This window comes from Notechis scutatus, chromosome 5, assembly GCF_049901735.1.
Source record: "Notechis scutatus isolate UNSWTSFEM ecotype Mainland chromosome 5, rNotScu1.2, whole genome shotgun sequence".
In the NCBI taxonomy this organism is placed as follows: Eukaryota; Metazoa; Chordata; class Lepidosauria; order Squamata; family Elapidae; genus Notechis; species Notechis scutatus.
Genome location: NC_142013.1, coordinates 54,488,866 through 54,504,221, shown reverse-complemented (window position 1 = coordinate 54,504,221; position 15,356 = coordinate 54,488,866). Strand labels below are relative to the sequence as shown.

The window sequence follows — 15,356 nt, the reverse complement described above, 5'->3', positions numbered from 1 at the left end:
TCCATTCTATGAAATGTAAAATTATTATTTTAGTCTTTTTAGCCCATTGAAAGAAGTCAGGGCTCTGGAGGCATTGCATTTTGTGAATGAGAATGCTAAGAAAATAGCATATTAATTAATAAACACACCAGTTCTTCAAGAAGTGAATAATACAATGCAGGGGACCAAAATTGTGATCTTTTTGGTACCGAATCACAGCAAACAACTTTTAAACGAATTAGATGAAGCCTTAAGTAAATGTTTACATCATTGTTGTTTCTTTTTCTGACTACAGTGCCATTTCCTTTGGGAAATTTCAAGTATAATTGATAAACTTCCCTGCCATTGGTGGAATGATGGCTTCTCATGATACAGCCCTTCATCCTACCATCCAAGAGGATAAGACATCTGGGCAATGCAGGAAAAGTAGAAGCTCAAACAATTCTGGTAGGCTTAGTAAGAGCTCCAACAACAGTCAAGACAGTAATGGTAGCAAAAGTTCCAGCCAGTCCGGAAGTGCTCAGTTTAGCTATTCTAATGACTTTCGGGATAATGCTTCAAGAACAGCTGTCAATGGCAGTAAGGACAGCATTTGTTCAGAAGAGAACAGCTGTGGAACTTCTCAGAAGTACTATCACGAAGACTTTCTCTCAGGTTCCTCTAAAACCTCCCTGAGTGAAGAGAGTGGCAGCTGCACCATCCCACTGCCCCAGACACCAGAAACTAAAGAGTGGAACTTACCAGAAAAGAAAAAGAAAAATGATCCCCATACAAAAGGTAAGAAGGCTATTAGTCACACAGAACACTACAGCGTTCGCTGTAGTTGGCAGATTACAGCCAAACTAATGGCAGCAAAGCTTTTGCTGAAAATCAAGCAGTTGTGCTATAACTGCACTTTTGCTTAGCTATCCTGACACTTCTATACTGTAGAAAGTACACTACAATTTTGGAAGACATATGAATCTTGATAAAATGTTTAAAATGTACACAGTTGATTAATATATTAATGTACTGCTTTCAACACCCTGTCAGTAATTCCTTCCCGTAGGTAGTGGGGGTTGGGTTGATGGGTGTAGTTCACCAGTTATTGGTGATGGGTATATTCACCAGGTATCATGGTCATACAAATGTCAGTGTCACATGGTTTTAATAAATAAGCCAAAGGCCAGGGAGTAGGTATTTTAAAAAAAGACTTGGCAAATTTGAGTGGTCTACTTCCATTCTTTCTGAGTCCATTCTTTCACTATTTTATCATTATTTGGATATGATGTGTATGTATGCATACATCTATTCATCTGTCTGTCTAGGCAGTTTTGTATAGTGGTTAGGGTGTTGGCCTAGCAATCTGGCTTTCAGCAAGACTGACTGAAGAAATCTAGGAGTCCACACATCTTTTTTTTTTTTTTGAAACTTTTATTTGGGTTTTCACAAAAACAAAATACAAATAAAATATCTTTTTTGAAAATAGCATGGTCCCAGGTTATCACTTCTTCATACAGACACAAAACTCAATTTCATGCTCATTTTTATATTCTATTCCATATCTTATTACCATTTTATATTTTCTACATAGTTTTTCCCCTCTTTTAATTTTCTCAACTTTGTTTTAATTATCTCAATTCAAATCATTATATTTATAGTTTTGTCTGTCCTGTTACAATTTCACATTATCTTTTCTTATTAAGCAATTTTTTCCCTGTAGTTATCAATTAGAGTATGACACCTTTATATCCTTTAATTTTATCCATTCAAGCTCTTATTTAAGCTTCAATGTATAGCTTTAAGATTATAGCATTCAATATAATACATAACTTCCAATCGAATTCTGCTTGGTACATTCTTAAAATAGACACTATATTCTTAAAAAGAAAATTATATATGTATATGTAAATAAAGCACATTCCATTCCAATTCAATTCTATCATTAATATGCATTAAAATCTTAACATCTTTAACATTTCTTTTCAATTAAATATCATACTTCCTTGGGAACACTTATAAACTTTCCATAGTTAATTCTTTTTTCCCCATATTTCTCACTTATATTTTTATAAATCATTACTAATAATTAAAAATGTTCCCTTTTAATTCTCTCAATCATTTTAATTCATTTATTTATTAACAAACATCCCACTGCATTATAATAAATATTTTTATCCACCATCATATTTTCGAAAGTTATTTCTATTTGTAATATAACAAAGCTATCTTATGTACCTTTGCAGAATCCCTTTTACAATTAAATTTTCACCCATTATCTCTAAGCAAACTTATGGTTACAATCCTTATATCTTTCCCCTGTTTCTCCATTTCTTGTTTCTGTCTTTTACAACTTCTTTTTTTTGCCTTCTTCCCCCTCTTCTTCTCCCTCCCCATTCTACCCCCTCGTCTCTCTACTTCTAACTCTCTCATCTGTAATCCCCTCTTTCTAATATTATACTTATCTTTCAAATTGTTCTTCTTCTTTTTGGTTGTTTTTTCTAGTCTTAAACCTTTCACTCTTTCCCCCCTTTTCTTTTTTCCCCCCACTTATAATTATTTGATCATTAAAGATGGCTTCTTCTTTGTCCCAATCTTGTTCTGCAAGCATTTCTTGTTGTTTCTCATAGTTCCAGATCTCCATTTCTAAGAATTGAAACATGAAGCCAAAAGAACTTCTCCCTTCTTGTGCGTCTTCTTTCCATTTTTTAAGTTCTGTTTTCAGTTCTTCTAAGAGTGATACCATTTTAAAAACTTTTAAACAACCACCCAGTTAATTTTAGTCATCTAGATGCAAAAACCAAAAATCACCAAGTAATCCAAATAATCCAAGGCTGTTTCTACTTGCTTCTTTTTTCCACTTTCTCTTCCTGGGGTTCTATTATTTTGTTACCAAGTTTCCATTAAAATGTATCTTTGAGGAATCTTGTTAAAATTTCACTATAAGTTCCTTTTAATTACAGTTCCATTCCTTAATTCCAGGCAGTCTCCTCCATTTTTCCAGATCCTGCCCTTCTATTCTTTTTTTCTCCTTTCCAGCTTTTAAAAACGTTTAAATGTCCAGAAATCTTTATTATCCCCTTGACTTTTATTTTCAGCTTAGATGCCTATTAATGTCAAAGTGGATTTTTTTTCAGTTTCTTGCTTAAGTCTCTTAGTTGTCAGTATAAGAAAGGGAAGAAAAAAAACCTAATCCTTTCCCTTCTCTCTCTCCTTCGCAGCTTCAAAATCTTCCTTGGGAACAATGTTATTAAGTTTAAATTCCAGGGTACCTTATTTGTTGTTTTTGCTGTTTGACCCAGTCAACCAAAACTTTCTCTTCTTATCTTCCTCCTGCACATTCTTTTCCGGTCGAGTTCTTCTTTGTGGTGGCCATTTCTGACCACCGCTACAACCGCCTTTGGGAAAGGGAGTAATGGCCAGCTGGGGAGGAGAGATGCAGCTCTCCTCAACCCTGCAGGCAGTCTCCCCCCTCTTCACCACCTCTATGGGGTGGCTTAGCCCCGAAACCAGCTGGCTCGGGGCGCTCCAGCGGCAAGCACGGATCGAAGCCTCGGAGAGACGAGGTTTTGGTCTGTCACCGAAGAACAGGAGTCAACACATCTTAAAGCTGTCTAAATACTCTTAGCATATTAAGTGAATATAGCAGTTCTGTATTAAAAAGACTAATATTATGAGAATTCAGGTATGATTTTTCACAAATAGTTGCATAAGATCATTATATCATTATATCATAAATGATATATGCATTATATCAAAAATGATATAAAAGGAAGTTAATCTATGCGATGAATACATATTTGAGCATTTGGCTCTGAGGCTTATGTAAAGTTAGGTGATTCTTACTTTGCTCAATCTTATATGTCATCTTGGGGTTTTTTTTTAATGCAGGAGGCAAAACATTGCCTAAAAAGAAACCTCCGCAGAAGACCACATTTATTACCAACCATACCTTCAATGCTCAAGAGAAAAATAATATGGCTTACCGTCTATTGTCAGCAAGAGACCATAAAATTAAAGAACTAAAAAACGAAGCGGCTGTTCTGCAGAATAAATTGAAGACCTTTACTACGGAAAATAAAATCTTGAAGCGTCTTCAGTCTCGACATTTAAAAGCAATCAGTAAATATGAAAATGCCGAGATTAACCTGCCTGATCTTTTGGCCACGCGGTCTAGTGAAGTGCAGACTATGAGAGCACATCTCAGGACATCTCAGGAAGAAGAGCGCAGGGCTTCCAAGAAGCTGAGAGACGTTCAGGCACAATTCTTGAAAACAACGGACTCCTTGCGGGCATTGCAAAAACTTTCTGGGGACAAGAAACTTGAAGAGAGAGAACAACTTCAGTTTAAATTAACATCACTTACTCAAAAATTGGAAGCTTGTGATAAGAAAACCCAGGTAACGTGCAATATACATTGCTTATAACTACATAGCAGGGCTCTTTGAGACCCCTATAAAGAAATGCTTTAAGCTGACTTGCTTCAGTGTGCAGTAGGGACCATTTTCTACAGGCACCATCCTCAAGTCAGCAAGATTCATTTGATATTGAAATTAACAGAAAACCTGCTCAAGTGGGACCATCTATTGAGCACATACCACATTTAGAAACAAGAACAGCTTACTCCAAGTTCTATTTTACAAGGAAATCCATTCATATTCAGATTCTTAAATTGTTACTCGAGTGATTAGAGACATAGATGTGCTGCATTTTGTTTCACATTTCAGTTCTTTGAGAGCTTGTTATTTGCTGGAAGAGATAATAATTTCAAACGTCATTGGTAGAATACTTTTCCCAGCCTTTACCAATAAAACATAATCGTGATAGGCGGTGACCAGTCTAGGTTTAATTTCCTGACAGTCCCAGGCTTGTCCAGCTGGGGATTTTTTACCAATGACTTCTTCCTTCATCCCAGCTCTAGGAAAATAGATACAGTCGGAACTTTCTGTATAATGCCAGCTTTTTACAAACCTTGTATCAGTCCTGAAACACAAAGAGAAGCTACACAACTATTGCAATCAGGAAGATTTTAGTGATAAATTTTTGTATCAATCAATGAAATCAAAATCTTTACATATAAGAAAGACATTATTGGAAAAGTGGACTGTAGGAAAACAAGGGGGAGATTATAATTAGACATATGGAATTGTGTATTAAAATTGATACAAGCAGCATAGCTAAGGTAATTTCTCATGAATCTTATTTTCACCATGCGATCAGAGATGAACGTTGAAAAACACTTCCTGGGTGTTTTGAATGAATGTTGAGCAAAACTTATTGCTCTTCACGCTCCTTTCATTTTTGCACATTAGACTCAGTTTTAAAGAAAATTGAGTTTGGGAAGAATGATGCTTGCTTTAACTGGACAGTTGAAATATTCCATCGCTGATGACATCAGCCTAACTAGCACATTGAAAACTACCTATTGGCTAAACCTACCTTTATCTAGCATCATACCAAGGGAAAAAAATAATATATTATGGCTTAGAATTGAAACGAACAAAATTTTACTCGTCTTCTCTTCCTTCGCCTCTTCCACGACTCTTTATGTTAGCATTATGTTTATCATCTGAAAGGTACAGTAAAACTTCTAATGTTGGTATAGTAAATAAAAAAATACTATTTTGCTTTACCGTTACAATGAATAAAATCTAAAGTTATTTTATTCATATTTCTTGACTATTGTGATCTTAATTTAAGGATTGGGAATGGTTATTTCTTCCACTAATAAATAGAAATTAAAAGTATATATTGTAACTTGTAACTGGCTTTCTACCTATTTCCTTTCTCCTTAATCTGCATAATAGATTGTGAATATCACATGACATTATTTTTGATCAGATTCTTTTCTCAGTTTTTCTTTCAAAATTTGGGCTGATTCCCATTTCAAAAATTTGAGTATTATAACTGAGATTGAGGATTTTCATCTTTTTGGAAATATTTACTAAACTTTCAGTTGCCTTCCTCTAATTTCTCATTCAATATTGTATGTTTGTAAAAATTCAATAATCTTATTGCTGGTTTATTTCTAATGTGTTTAGGATTTGGAAAAGCAGCTGTCATCCAACACTGTTTCCTTTCGTCATCAATTATCAGTTGAGAAAAAAAAGATCATTGAAGCTCAGTCAATCAGGGCAAATTTACAAGTAGAAGTCAAGTCGCTGAAGCTAAAACTCCAGGTATTTAGAAGCTTAAATTACATTTATCTTACCACAGAAGGCATCCAAGATGCTATTCACTAAATGCTTATTTAAGGTGAGTCTATCTTGTACTGTGGGTCTTTCTTTTAGCATGTAACTGTCTAAACTGTAGATTGCAGAAAGGTATTAATTTATGTAAGGCCATTTGCACGTTACCATTTCGAGACACATATGCTACTTGAAAAGTGTGTCCCGACATGAAAACATGTTAACCAAGGCCTGTATGATAGAAAATTGAGAAAGCAGTTTATGTTTACATTGTAATTATAGTACATATTTAATAAGCACGGGTTTGTTAAGAACAGATCATGCCAAACCAATCTTATTTCATTCTTCAACACAGTGACTAAATTAGTAGACCAGCAAAATACTGTGGACATAATATATTTAGATTTCAGCAAAGCATTCAACAAAGTAGACCACAACCTACTTCTTAGTAAGCTAGAAAAAGATGGAATAGATAGCACCACCACTAGATGGACTCGCAACTGGATGGCAAACTGTACTCGAGGAGTAGTTCTTAATGGGTCTAAGTCTACATGGAGGGAAGTAAGCAGTGGGGTGCCACAAGGTTCCGTCTTAGGCCCAGTACTCTTCAATATCTTCATTAACGACTTAGATGAGGGAATAGAAGGGGAACTTACCAAATTTGCAGATGATACTAAGCTGGCAGGAATACCTAACACCCAAGAAGATAAGCTCAAGATCCAGATGGATCTTGACAGACTAGAACACTGGGCCATATCTAACAAAATGAAATTCAATGTAGAGAAAAGTAAAGTCCTACACTTAGGCAAGAAAAACCAAAAGTACACATATAGACTAGGTGAAACCAGGCTCAATAGCAGTAACTGTGAGAGGGATCTTGGAGTCCTAGTGGACAACCAGCTAAATATGAGCCAGCAGTGTGGAGCAGCAGTCAAAAAAGCTAATGCAATCCTAAGTTGTATTAACAGAGGGATACAATCAAGATCAAGGGAAGTACTAATATCACTCTATAAAGCCTTAGTAAGACCACACCTAGAGTACTGCATCCAGTTTTGTTCACCACATTATAAAAAAAGATGTTGAGACTCTAGAAAAAGTACAGAGAAGAGCAACCAGGATGATTAGGGGACTAGAAACTAAGACATATGAAGAACGGTTGCAGGAACTGGGCTTGGCTAGTCTGGTGAAGAGAAAGATCAAGAGAGACATGATAGCGGTCTTCCAATATTTGAGGGGCTGCCACAGGGAGGAAGGGGTCAAGCTATTTTCTAAAGCGCTTGTAGGCCAGACAAGGAATAATGGATGGAAACTGAACAAGGAGAGATTTAACCTGGAAATAAGGAGAAACTTTCTGACAGTGAGAACAATCAAGCAATGGAATAGCTTGCCCTCGGAAGTTGTGGGAGCGCCATCACTTGAGACTTTCAAGAAGAAATTGGACTGCCATTTATCAGAAATGGTGTAGGGTCTCCCGCTTGGGCGGGGAGTTGGACTAGATGACCTACAAGGTCCCTTCCAATTCTGATTATCTGTTATCTGTTACTGTATACTTTGTTAATATCATAACTATTTTGTACCAAAACATTTTGGAAGGACTTTAAGGTCAAATTTAATTAATTGTTTATGAATTGTAAAAATAAAAAACCCTGGTCAAAACTTCACATTTCCAGAAAAAAAGGATATTTATCCTTCAGAATCTTTAGAAAAGGAAGTATTTGGCAAAATTAGGGCTAAGCAAATATTTGAAATAGCAATAAATGAAATGAGATAGTGTGGGGAGTGGGGGGTGTTACGCAGTGAAATGTATGATCTCTGAAGAACTGACATTAATACAATATATTATTAACATAAATTTAATAATGCATTTCTTTAGGAAAAACAACGAGAACTAAGCATTACAAATATTTATGCACACCGGATGCATAAAGGTCAGCCAGAGAAAGGTGATTCAAGTTCTTCTCCAAAAGGTAGAACAGAGTTTGTTTCATACTTTATTGTAAAATAAAAATACGATAATTCTTTGACTTTTCAAAAAATATTTCAAATCCTTGCTCTATTTTTTTAAAAAAACGGCAATGCTGCATTTTGTGAGCTTATAGTAGTCATTAAACAGGATCATTCTCATCATTCTCTCTAGATGTGAGATAAGGGAAGAGTTTTAGGAATATTTACTAAGAAATCCCACTAAATTCAAAAGTCCTTTGTTGCAGGATATTAGTGTATGTGTGTGCTATTTAGATCAGAGTTCAATCATACCTAGGCACTACTGTTGTTGCTAGTTGTGAAGTCGTATCCGACCCGTCGCAACCCCATGGACAACATTCTTCCAGGCCTTCGTGTCCTCTACCATCCCCAGGAGTCCATTTAAGCTCACTCCAACTGCATCAGTGATTCCATCCAGCCACCTCATTCTCTGCCGTCCCCTTCTTCTTTTGCCCTCAATCGTTCCTAGCATTAGGCTCTCCTCCAGTGAGTCCTTCCTTCTCATTACCTAGGCATAGTCTGACTTATATTTTGATGACTTCTGAAACCTTTTAATTTGGGATATAAGCCTGCGTGTGGAACTGAAATTGCTCTATTTCCTCATGCCATGCTGCCATTATACAAATGAGTTAAATCATGTGTTTTGAAGCAGAAAGTATTAATAAGAGGCAAATTAATTTATATATTTGTCAAATTTATATAGCATAGCTGTCCATCTCGCTAGAGCTACATGCTCAAGATCACATTATTGCTGTTTCTTCCTTCAAATTTAAAGTCACACACATTTTCTCCCCAATCCCGCCTCCACCATACATGGCCATCATATGTGTTTTTCACCCTTGTGTATCTCTTTATGTTTGAAAGAAATTCAGCAGTGGTTCATCGTTGACTGGTCCCATGCAGTATGAAATAATCCCCTTGCTATTGCCACTGAAGGGATTGCCTAACATTTTCCTATCATGCTTCTGCTATCCAATAGACAGTCCTTAAATTATGAGACTGTAATGGAACTCAGAATTTCCATTTATTTTTTGGCTTTTCATAGTTGTTAAAGTCAACAAAGCAATTCAAGTAAACATCAGCCTAAATGCCAGGAAGCTTCAGAAACCTGAACCTGAAGTAAGTCCAATGATCTTCCGTGAGCTGAACAATACTTTTATCATTCTTAACTTCTGATCATTTGTAAGCTTTATTTCTGCTGATAGTTGTTTGCTTATAACACGCATCTTATTGTAAGACTTTTGGAGGGAGTTTTTTGCAGACATTTTATAACTGTTACTGAAATGGGAGCTAACGGATATAACTTTAAAATTTCCTAGTAGGAAATCTTTGGGATAGTTAAGAAAATGTTTTAATAAGAACTAGTTAAGACATGGGACAATGTATGGATTATAATCTTACATTGATTCAGTTTAATTGTGGTTTGCTGAAGAAATAATGGCTAGTTCACCCAACATGCCAAGACAAGGCCAACCACAAAAAGAGTTGAAGCAATTTTTGAAACAAAGCTATTTTCCGATCCATTTGCATGCCCAAGTTTAGAAGTCCATGGTTTTCGGTTTTTGTGTGTGTACCTGCCTTTTTTTTCTTTTCTTTTTTCTTTTTTAGGAGGTGGGTGGCTGGCAGTTCTACCTCTATTAAATTTTGGGAAGCCCTAAAAATATAGTTTTGTCAGTGGGCTTGATGATACTACATAAATAGGGAAATGGCTATATTAGATGTAGGATTTTTAAACAAACTCTCCAAAGGCTTTGATAATATTTATAGGTTTTTAGGTTTTTTAATGGCTTGTATTAGCTTTGACTGAATTTTGTGTGTTGTCCAGTCACATGCATGAGATAGGCAGCTTTATAAACATGTTAAAGAAATAAATTAAACATCCCTGCAAGTACTTTTTCTCTCTCTTTCCTGGCTTGTCTGAGATCCATATAGGGCTTATTGTGCTAGGAATGGTTCCTTTTTTCCTTTCTTTATAACTTTGCGCTTCTTTTAGACAAGATCTTGGGGGCTCTGTTTATGAAGGTAGTCAGAGTGATATCTATATGTTATTAAAGCTCCCCTGTTTGTCTCTGTGTAAGTTTTAACTGGGCAAAAGAATGCATTGTAGTGCAATCATTTTTGAACCAAGGTACCTGAAATGGGCGTGTAGTCCAAAATCTGGAACCCATGGCTTCTGTGGAATTGAAATTGGGCAAATTTCATGACATAAAATTATCGTAAAACACATACAAAATGTCACAAAATATTTCCTTTGGTCAGCTGCCAATCTTTGACCATTGTATACAGTTCAACACGGCTATTTTCAAGACAGATACAACTCTGAATATCTTCCTGAATTGTTAAGAACTTTTCTAGTGAAGGCAGTACATTAGAAGCATTGAAGGCATTAAGGTACATATTGAAGGCATTGAGGAATGTGGTAAGGTGATATATCTGAAACAATGGCCCAATGGGTCATGGGTTCTTCTGGTATTAATTAAAACACTGAATACCTCAAGGGCATTCTAGGTTCAAGTCCACCTTTACTCACAATACCATAGGCAACTTTGCTTTAGTGACTATCAATCAAACAATATGGAATTTCATTTTAAAGAAATATTGGAGGAAATATGGAAGTTTGAAGAAAAAGTGAGATATAAATCTAATAAAGAAATGAAATAAAGCTCTTATTTATTTTTGTTTTCCTATCTTGGATTATAATTTAAATCTATGTTAATATAATGTTGGGAGAGTTTAGACAGATATTTTATTAGACAGAGAAAAATAAAATGGAAGGGAGGCTACTAATGGAGATTTAATGACACTTTATCACTTATACACCTAAAAGGTAACATGCACTTACAGATATATGCTTTTTTTCTGTGACCTTTTAGGAAATGAAAGCCAACATAGGGGTGGAAGAATTTTTTAACATGGCTGAAAATGTTACACCCGAAACAGAAGTTCATCTCTGTGAAAAATTACCAGTGCACATTTCAAACCAGACATTCATGGGTAAATGACTATAAATAATGAACCGTAAAAATCACAAGGCATACCTTTTGCTTAAGGATTCACACATAGTAGTATAACGCTTTATTTTACAATCGCTCTGTGTTACTGTTGAATAATGTCTGTTCTTCAGAAGAAATACAGAATTTGGCATGTTTCTTCGATCGTTAATTTAAACTGAAGGTGTAAATTTAAATAGTTGTAACACTAGATAGAACAATGTTCTTTTGTTACTATTGTTTTCTCTAACAAATAATGTATATTTACTGCTGAAATAATATTTTTTGCAGGATTACAAAGTGAAGAGACCTGCCCAAGGGTAGAAAAAAATATCCACCCTGAAAATACAGAAAGACAGAAGAACAGGAGAGAAAGGCAAGGGTTGGACCTATTGAAAGAAGAGTTTGAGAAGTTACAGACAGAGCCATCATTTCTTCTTACACCATGTGTTCAGCCAAAAGAAAACAATTTGGAAGATGTTACGGTTGAAAAACAGGAGAACAAAGACGAGGCAAAAGAAGCTGTTTGTCACAAATTAACAAGGCATAGAACAACATCTACCTTTAAGAAACAGTATGTATTTTCAGAGGCCATTCAAAATTTACATCAGGGATATCCTTCAACAGGTCCTTTAGTCAACCCAAAGAGACCATCTAGTAGAAGATCAAGGAATTGGCAACAGGGTGAAACAGGCGACTTTGTAGAAGATTCTGTCTCCAGTTATGAACCCTCATTTGCCAAATTTCCCAAGGAAAGACAAAAAGACAACCCTTCAACGCTCAGCGAAGAAAACAGTCCCAAGATACCGCCAGAAAAGAAAAGACTTCTTTTGGAAAAACTGTTTGGTCCAAATCGCATCTTAAATACAAAATGATGGCTTGCATTGTGTGATTCCAGTCAAGCTCAGAGAACTTGTACATATTAGATAGTAGATAGTGGATAGTAGATATTAGCTAGTATTAGAACTAAGCGATTTTAGATAGTAGTATTAGAACTAGGGCATATTAGATACTAGATATAGCACAGTATTAGAACTAGGGCATATTAGATAGTATATAGTGGATAGTATTATAACTAGGCAATATTAGACAATAGATATTGTATTAGAACTAGGATATATTAGGTAGTAGATATTAGATAGTACTGTATGAGAACTAGGAGAAACTAGTAGTTTCTGTCGTTACTATTGTAATAAGCATCACAAAAAAACCCCTCTATTTTGTGAACATTTTGCAGTTTTTATAAAACATAAATGTTAAAGGAATTTTGAAAAAGGATATTGTATGACTTATGCTTATAAATTTCTACTTCTAAATAAGATTTCCTTAAAGCCCCTTTCTTTCCTACTTGAAACGAATAAAGGAGAATATTTCTTTATATTTAGTGGTGCTGTTTCACCACATGAGGGAAGGTTACAAAAAATATCCAATGGTTAGAATACAGTATTGCAGGCTAACTCTGGCCACAGCCAGGAATTGAATCCTAATGGGGCTCAAGATCGACTCAGGCTGCCATCCTTCCGAGGTCGGTAAAATGAGGACCCAGAATGTTGGGGCCAATAAAATAAAAATTGTGAGCAACTGCAGCCAAGACTTTTGTGTTCCCCTGTAAAATAAATGAATAGATAAACTGGGTGGCACAGAGCCATCCAGACAGGCAGCAAAATTTAACCTTGCTGACTTACATAGTGAATCACAATCACTATGGCATTCATTTTGCATCTTCTCTTTTATCAATATTGTTGGTGATCAAACATTGATGTTATCCTAAAAACATCTTGGACCTAAGCAAACTATGAATAACAGTAATAAAGACGGAGGTGGGAGTTGTGATCAATCATTATTTGCTAATCAATGTTTGAAACCATTGTTTGTTTCAGATGGTGGAATTCAGGGGTGTCAAACGTGCTTTGTCATGTCATCACATGACATATAGGAACTTTTTTCCGTTGCTAAATGGGGGGTTGATGTGGCCAGCATGTAATACATCCAGTCCATGAGTTTGACACTGGCCTAATTTAATAGGGAAATATAGCCAAACAGATCAGAGTAGAACACCCAAAGCTAGAAAGGGATCATAGAATAACAGAGTTGGGAGCTTGGAGGTCAGGGAATTTATATGGGCTTGATGTTGTTTAGAGTTTATTTATAATTGAATGAAATATAATAATTATGTACAAATACTTATCATGTTAACTGAGAACAGACAGTATTCACACATTTAAACCTTCCCCAAATTAAGGACATCATCTGTTTGACTACACAGACATGCATTCTCTTTGTAGCAATAAAATGGAAAAGTGATTTGACCCGATTGGTGCATTTCCAACCATTTTTAAAGTATTGCCCCTTTTAGCAATCAACACAGGACTAATATGCCATGGAGAGATGTTTTACACAAGTTTCTCTGAATGTAATCTTTATTGTATGTAATGCTTTATTTGCATTGAAACTCCCATTGTCCATACCAATTGTCCTGTTAAAATTCTGTATTTCTAGCACACCAGGAAATATAGACACCTTTCTGAGAGGCAACTGCTGTTATTTGGTGGACTTCAGACTAAAAAAAAACACCATCAAAACTTCTTTAATCTAGTCTTGCCAACTGTTCTTCTCTAGAAGCTTTTTGAGGTTGTCCTCACAAAAGCCAGCACGTGTGACTGCAACCAGTTTATTTAGACGTCTCACTGTGAAATATTGTACATCCAGGATATTAAGATAGGAAAGCTTCGACAATTTCAAAGTGGGGAGAGAAAAAGTGGGAGGGAAAGATGGGGAAAGAATGATATGGAGTCACATCCGAATATGGAGCAGCTTCACACTCCTTTCTTATAGAGCAAACAAGCAAGCAGCTTCCAAAGTCTTCTGCAGAGAAGCATAAATCAAATATTCTTACCGCTGTTGTCCCTGAAGACATTGGCACAAACACTTAAATCACCATTTTGATAACAGCACTAGAGAGAGACTTGCTGGAACCTGTGCAGCTGCCACATTCAGTGCGTACTAGTGGCCCTGCAGCAGCTTGGCAAGCCAAGAATTGATAGGGCATCTCCACTTCTGCTAAATTCAGCTGTTCCTTCCTTCCCCTGCCCATTCACCAACTCTCGGGTATTTCCAGGAGAGATGAATCTAGAGACAATTGGGTTGAGAGTATATGTTGCAAGGTCCTCACCTGCATCACTTTAGATCAGGGGTTCCCAACCTGGGGTGCTCGCACCCCCTGGGGGTGCGAGACGATATTCCAGGGGGTGCGAGAAAAGTCCAGGTAAATAATAGGATATTGCCTATATGTTGGCATTTTTATTTATTATGCAATGGATTAACTTTATTTTCACTTTAGAGTTAAGTATCGTTATTTAGTGGCCATCACATACATAGCTGAAAAGATTCAATCCTATCATATATTTAACGCGTTCAGTAGTTCCTAAAGTCTAAATTTCAGTGCGAGGTTCGAGTGAAATTTCTTTAGGGGTGCGGGGCGAAAAAAAGGTTGGGAACCACTGCTTTAGATTGACTGGTTGGCAGCCCTTAAAAGGCCAGGGACTTACAAAGCACCAATCTTTGTAGATTGCTAGACTGGGAGTGGGGGGAGAACGAGGTGCCCAAGAGGAAGAGGAGGGGCAATCTGTTTCTTTAAGAGTTAGTAATCGTCTTCACAGTTTCTTCTTAAATCAGTGAGGGCAGTCATGGAAAATTCTACATTGCCTTATAAAATAAAAAAGGAAAATATGATTTTAAAGCTGACTTGCTTCAGCATGCTGTAAAAACCATTTTCTATAGGAGCCAACCTCGTCACCAAGATTCATTTGATATTGAAATTAACAGAAAATCTGCTCAAGCAGCAACATCAATTTTGCATGTACAAAATGAAGAAACAAGAACAACTTCTTTAAAGTTATTTTACAAGAAAATCCATTCATGTTCAGATTCTTAAATTGTTATCCAGCAATTAGAGACATGGATGTGCTGCATTTTGATTCATATTTCAGTTCTTTGTGAGTTATTTGCTGGATGAGATAATAATTTAAATCATCTAGGTTTAATGTCCTGACACAATCTAGTTTGTCCAGTTGGGAGCCGTATGACTTTTTATCAATGACTTCTTGCTTCAGCCCAGCTGTAGGAAAATATGTATAATGTCAGCTTCTAACATATCTTGTATCAGTCCTGGAGCACAAAAGAAGCTGCATAACTATACAGTGAGGAAGGTTTTAGTGATAGATTTTCTTATTAATCA

At 36.1% G+C, this 15,356-nt stretch overlaps 1 protein-coding gene across 1 annotated transcript; it reads left to right on the top strand.

Moving 5' to 3' along the window:
• The first annotated feature begins 332 nt into the window (after positions 1–332).
• LOC113409760 (lebercilin LCA5 like) lies at positions 333–12,125 on the top strand. Its single transcript, XM_087967533.1, has 7 exons — positions 333–756; positions 3,850–4,358; positions 6,000–6,137; positions 8,020–8,149; positions 9,175–9,248; positions 11,003–11,123; positions 11,411–12,125. Exons 1-7 carry the CDS (start codon positions 333–335, stop codon positions 11,992–11,994), a joined length of 1,980 nt encoding a protein of 659 aa, XP_087823659.1. The 3' UTR covers positions 11,995–12,125.
• The last annotated feature ends 3,231 nt before the right edge of the window (positions 12,126–15,356 follow it).

Coding starts and splice junctions, on each gene's coding strand:
- LOC113409760 (XM_087967533.1), top strand. CDS start 333: ATGATGGCTTCTCATGATACAGCCCTTCATCCTACCATCCAAGAGGAT. Junction 4,359..5,999: donor CTTGTGATAAGAAAACCCAG/GTAACGTGCAAT, acceptor TAATGTGTTTAG/GATTTGGAAAAGCAGCTGTC. Junction 9,249..11,002: donor TTCAGAAACCTGAACCTGAA/GTAAGTCCAATG, acceptor GTGACCTTTTAG/GAAATGAAAGCCAACATAGG.